Source organism: Seriola lalandi, unplaced genomic scaffold, assembly GCF_002814215.2.
Source record: "Seriola lalandi dorsalis isolate HSWRI2012SDOR001 ecotype SW California unplaced genomic scaffold, Sedor1 jcf7180002054977, whole genome shotgun sequence".
NCBI classification, from domain to species: Eukaryota; Metazoa; Chordata; class Actinopteri; order Carangiformes; family Carangidae; genus Seriola; species Seriola lalandi.
The window spans coordinates 449,160-455,315 of NW_019525527.1; the positions used below are offsets into that span (position 1 = coordinate 449,160).

The following is a 6,156-nucleotide window of genomic DNA, read 5'->3' on the forward strand; positions in this document are numbered from 1 at the left end:
CTCCAAGGCCGCGATCAGAGACCTGGAGACCCCCCCCCCCAGTGCCTGAGGAAAGGTCGTGAAAACCCTGAAACCAGGACAAAGACTGAAGCTTCTCTCTCACTGTGTCTTTATTTAAAACACCTCAAAGCAGAGGTGCAGGCGTCGCTGACTCGGCTCCTACAGGTGAGAACACACCCCCAAAGCTCAGGTGAGTAACTGAGGCTACAACACTATGATGTAACATTTACATCACAATGACCTAGTCAGTTTATCAAGACAAGGACACTCACTGTGAGAGGCTGGAAACACGACCTGACACCTTCACAATCAAGGCCGTATTTACCTGGTACTGGCTAAAACATGTGACTCAGAGCAGGAACGTCTGCTCAGGTTGTCACAGGTGTAAACAGGAAGTAGACTGTCTCCTCTGCAGTTGGTTAGTCGCACAAAAAAGTAAGAAGGAGGATCAGCAAACACAGGTATAGTGGTCAAATTTGCTTTCACCAGAGGTGATGGAAGATGAGGTCTCAGTCTGTACACACTACAACACAACCCCAGAGTTTTCAGAATAAAACACAACCCCAGAGTTTTCAGAATAAAACCAGACCAGCAGTGTTTCCAAAACTCTGAGTTTTGGGGGGACGGTGTGGACGGGAGGAGGAAACGTAGGAAAAGAGATGAGTTTTAAAACGAAGACGCAGACACACACTGAGCTGCAGAGGTGTCAACATGTGAAACTCCTGCTGCTGCAGCTGGAAGCTCCAACATCTGGAGGGAGGCTGGCAGAGAAACAGTGAAGGACTCGACAGGAAGACATACATCTGTCTGTCTGTCTGAACAGAACAGACCCACTTCCTCTCTCGTCATGTTTTCCATCGGCCCCATCGCGATGGAAAGAGGATGCTGACGGGGTGTGTTGTTTGCATTGGTGTAAGTGTGTGTATGTGTGTGTGTGTGTGTGTGTGTGTGTGTGTGTGTGCAGATAAAAAGCACACACTGGTATCGTCAAGCTGTCAAAACCTGAGTGAAGCTGCAGTCATGTGACCAGACGTTTGGCACCTTCTCTTTAGGATGAAAACACGTTGTGATGTCCAGGCTGCTACTTCCTGTCTGACTACATTTTCCCCCCAGCTGCTATTTTAAAGCCCTTTTTCCTGCTCACTTCTCTTTTTCTGGACGTTTTTCTTCTTGTTTCCACTGGAAAAAATCATTTCTCTCTTGTTTGTCTTTGATTCTCGCCTCTTTTGTTTCAAGGTGAGAGGGTTTTATTCCTGCTGAGGGACGATGTTTCGTTCTCTCCTGCACAAATGAGTCGTTTCTGTCTCGTTGCTTCGGTTCTTTAAAATCAGTTACAGGTTTTTGTCACTGAAGGAGAAAAAAACTGGAAACTAAAGCTCAGAGTAATGAAAGACAAACAGCAGCGGCTGGTCGTCACTGACACAACCAAACATCACCCTGCTGTCCAAAACAAACAACACATACACACACACACATCCTGAACCTTCCTCCCTGACTGCTGCAGCCCACACACACACACACACACACACACACACACACACACACACACACACACACACACACTCTTTGTGGATCCATCCACTTTAAAATCAATGTTTAAAGAATAAAAGACACACGATAAGGTCAGAGGGCCCCAACCTGAGGCTCAGGGGCTCAGAAAGGGCCCAAAGTTACATGTAATGATGTCACAGGATAATTAAATAACGAGCAGAGTGATCAGACATGTTTACCGTCAGTGCTTCCTCCGTTCATGCTCTCCGTGCTGGACTGTGACAGCGCCGTCCTCCTGCTCCGCCGGAGGGATCGGTTGGTGCTGGGGCTTCCCACCGGTGTGGATGTGGACGCCCCGTCCCTCCTGGAGAAGATCCCGCTGAAGAAGCGAACCAGACGCCTCTCGCTGGAGCGACCTCCCCCTCCCCGCAGCAGGAACCCCCCTCCCGATCCGTCCTTCTCGGCCGACAGCCGCAGCAGGTCGCTGTTGTCCAGCGTCCGGTTCTTGTTGCCTCGCGCTCTCTCCCAGCGGCTCAGCTCAGACATGGAGTCCGTCTTGTTGAGGACGGCCCCGACCTCCAGAGTCCTGCTCTTCTCCCTGGTCAGGTCGCTGTGGCGGGAAGCTGGGAGCACAACAGCCGGCTCCGGGTCCTTCTCGCCTTCGTCCGGCCCGGCGTCTCGGCTGATGCAGCCGGAGCTGCTGTGGTGTTTGTCTTTGGAGAGCGCCCGCAGTCGCAGCAGCTCGCCGCCCGTCCAGTGCCTGAAGCTGAAGCTGCGGCGCAGCAGGCCGGGCGGCCGCTTCAGGGGAGGGGTGTCAGGAGAGGAAACTTTGGCTGCTTTGCCGTTACTTTTGGAGTGGGGCATCTTCCCCTCAGCGTTCGGAGGAGGATCAGAGCTCCTCTCCTCCATGCTCTTGGCTTTCAGGAGTCTCTTCCTCTTGGTGACGCTGCCGTTCTCCACCGCAGCGTCTGTCTGTGGAGCTTCCGAGCAAATCTCCTCCTGAGGTCTGAGTGAATCCTCTGCTTCCTGCTGCCCGCTCTCGCTCTGACAGTCCTCCTGACTCTGAGGGGAAACGCTCTCGGGCGCCTCTTTGCCATGCTCTGCCAAAGGGCTGGTGGCCTGCTCCTTCAGCTCCTTCTGTAGCTGATGTTTCCTGGATATCTTCAGCCTCCCCAGCTCCAGCTGCCCCGTGCTGAACGTCCTGAAGTTCCTCATGTAGCCGTGTGACGATGAGAACTCGTCCGACTCGTCCTCCACCTCCTTCAGCTGCTCCAGCAGGCCGCCACGCTGGAGCTCCACCGAGCCCTCCCGCCTGAAGGAGCCCACCTTGGGGTTCTCCGCTCGGCGGGGGCCCGACCCTCCTCCCCCATCATCCAAACTCTCCCTCTTCACCAAGGTGAGGGAGATGCGGTACACGGTCTTCCTCTGAGGCGTGCCCCTCTCCATCCTTTCAGAGCAGTGACTGTCCAGAAGGTACATCTGTGTCTGCAGAAACCTCGACCTGGGCTGATGAACTCTACTAAACAATCACAGACCCTCCACTTCTCTAGAACATCTGTATCATATACTGTAAATGCAGATTCAGATTGCTGCTGGTGTTCTCTGCCAACTAACCTCTGGATTAAACTCCAACATCAACGTTAAACTGGTTCAGCAGCAGCAGAGAAAAGATCCAGATGTGCAAACAGCGCGGACTTTGACGCAGGAAACACATTCCGGTTTCATCCCAGCGGAATTTAAACTGGCAACAAATGCAATAAACAGGCAGAGCAGCGCGTCCTCCGCCGCTCTCCTCGGGCTCTCTGCAGCGCTCTGTCCGGAACACTGATGCGACCCCCGGCCTGAAAAAGCACTTTTCCTGCCCGGACTGACGAAGTCTCTAGCACCGGGAGTCCTCCACCGTGAGTCCCGCAGACAGCTCTGGATCCTGCTCCGGGATCCGCGTCTCCATTACAAACAAAACGGAGGGGTAAATATTATTCTAGAGCCGCGTCCCGGACGGTGCCAGTGCGTCGTCTCCCATTGTGTGCGCACATCCCCCGCAGCGCAGCGCAGACAGCCGAGCCTCTTCCCCCTCAAACCGGCTTCAATTGTGATTTAAATGTCGCTGTGTTGAGAGCGGAGGACCCGGGCCTCCCTCCCCTCCTCTGCTGCGATCACTCCGGCTTCAACCCCCCTGACAGCGACACAAGCTCGGCAGCCGCGGTCCCATTCCCTCCTCCGGTGCTCTCCGCTCCGCCTGCACTCCGCTCCACACACCGAGCACGGCAGCACGGCGGGGGGGAGGGCGGGAAAACACGGAGCGGAGTCCGTGCAGAGACTGGATCGGGATCTGGAGCTGACAACGGGATCCTAACTCATTCATAAGCATTCTTCTTTCTTTAACTCACGTCATCTTACACACAGTTTCTCATATTCAAACACACACTCACAGGCTGTTATTACACTCACAGTGAGGAGTAATAACACATGTAATTACCCGATCAAAGAGTAAGAGGAGGAGATGTTCAGTCTCAGCTCTCAGTGCTTGATGACACACACACAAAGTACACAGGTTTGATCCCCAGCTCTAATTACAATCACTTCGTACTGTTGCAGGTAGATACAGGTAGATACAGGTAGATACAGGTAGATACCCCAGTACATCACAACATCTCAGTCAGATCCACTCGGAGGAAAAAGGGTCCAGTCAGGAGAAATATGAACGTCTGTACCTCACAACAAACTGTATCTGCACAAACACTGATTCAGGCGGCGTCCGCATCGCTACGTCTTCCTTTCAAAACTCTTCTCCTACGTTTCCTCCTCCGTCCACACGACCCCGGAGCTTCCATTCCCCGAGGACAGACACTTTAAGAAACACTGCTGACCCCGTTTTATTTTGGAAACTCTGGGGTTGTGATTTATTCTGAAAACTCTGGGGCTGTGTTTTATTTTGAAAACTCTGGGGTTGTGTTTTATTTTGAAAACTCTGGGGTTGTGTTTTATTTTGGAAACTCTGGGGTTGTGTTTTATTCTGAAAACTCTGAGGTTGTGTTTTATTTTGAAAGCTCTGGGGTTGTGTTGTAGTCTGGACAGAAAGTGAGACCTTTGTAATCGATGAGGTCACAGCCAGGGTCTCTCCTGATTGGCTCTCATCAGCCTGGACTACCAGTGGTGAATACACCATGATAATGAATGACAGTGTCACTGACCTTGTTGTCTTTGCAGCTGCTGTTCACTTACATTCTCTGTTTTAATGCTACAGCTGCAGAGGAGATAATCTACTTCCTGTTTACACCGGCTCGCACACGCTCAGTGCAGGTGACTGCTCAGGTATGTGTGTGTTTTCAGGTGTGTTAGTCGTGTGAACGAAGCCTTGGTTGTACAACAACTTTACAGCCACTGTGCAAATACATTTCACAGCCACGAACTTAAAAGGAGTGAAACACGTCGGTCACATGATCCCAGAGCAAAATGTGACACGTTCAAACGCCTTTTTTCATCCAATGAACAGAGAGATTCACGTCACTGTCACAGAAAACTGGAAATACTCAATATAAGAAGCTGGAATCAGAGTTCCTCCTTTAAAAAAAGACTCAATTGATTATTGGAAGAGTTGCTGATTAATGATCTCAGCATTAATCAGCTCCACACTCAGCGTCCTTGTATTTAGGTCAGCAGGACACCTCCAGGTTCACAGAGGCTCCAGCTCGTGTTTTACAGTCTGCAGTGGTGTCTGTGGAGGGGGTGGAGCCTCCTCCTCCTCCTCTCTGTCAGTCAAGCTCTTTAAAGCCTCCCGGGCAGCAATGGAGGCTCAGACTCACACCGATATCAGATCTGCAGCAGCTCAGAGCTGGACACACACCTGACAGAGTTATTTACCTGTGTGGACTGAAGCTGCAGGAACACAGGTTCACGACTTTACTGAACAATATTCAAGTTTCCTGCTCAGGAAACATCCGCACATGTTCCTGCTCAGCTTCTTCTGCACGAACGTCCCTCTGATCTACTTTAAAAACAGGTTTCCTTTGCTCGTGGACACTCTGGCACCAGGATCCATCCACTAACCCTGCGATCGAACCAAAGGTCTGAAGACACTGCAGCTGTGGCTCGAGTCCAAAACCAGCTTCTTAGGAATATCTCCAGTGCTTGTTTTTACTGGCTGCTCATATTTACTATAACTGTGCGACTCAGACACCTGAGACACCACCTGCCTGACAGCGACACCTCACCTCCCCGGTCACAGGGACTCTGACCTGCACCCTGAGGCCGTCACAGTCACGTGGGTGGCTGGTCCTGGAAGACGGTAACAACATGAACATGAACTTCACGTGTGCTTTCTTCCTGAGCGAGTCCACGTCACACACACACACTCATCTGATTTCAATCTCACACTCATCATGGAAATCTTCTGCTTTAGACTTTTACCCATAATTAATCAACCAATCAATCAGTCGACATGTTTTGCGTCCGCAGGTGCTTCTTTAAAATATTTAAGGTGGACTTGGAAAGTGACGACTCTGCTGTTGTGACGAGGCTCCGTCTCTTTGATCAGCTCCGACATTAAAATCTGTCTTCCAAGTGAAATCCTGAGCGGAGACTCATTTTCTCAGCACTTCCTTTCATCCTCTCCTTCCATCTCTCAAGTGCCTCCCTTCATCTCAGAGGAGGAGGAGGAGGCTG

The 6,156-nt window shown here is 51.4% G+C and overlaps 1 protein-coding gene across 4 annotated transcripts in view; it reads right to left on the reverse strand.

Annotated features, from left to right (window-relative positions):
• agap1 (ArfGAP with GTPase domain, ankyrin repeat and PH domain 1) overlaps nt 1-6,156 on the reverse strand; it is a 134,436-nt gene that overhangs the window by 94,394 nt on the left and 33,886 nt on the right. Inside the window, exon 1 of one of the 4 annotated variants that reach the window (XM_023396446.2) lies at nt 1,731-3,743. The exons of 1 other annotated variant lie outside the window; for it this stretch is intronic. In XM_023396446.2, coding sequence (XP_023252214.1) covers nt 1,731-2,970 — 1,240 coding nt within the window. In that variant the 5' untranslated portion in view covers nt 2,971-3,743. Of the gene's footprint in view, nt 1-1,730; nt 3,744-6,156 lie in introns of those variants that run through there. 2 more of the 4 variants (XM_023396445.2, XM_023396447.2) reach the window with 2 other exon arrangements.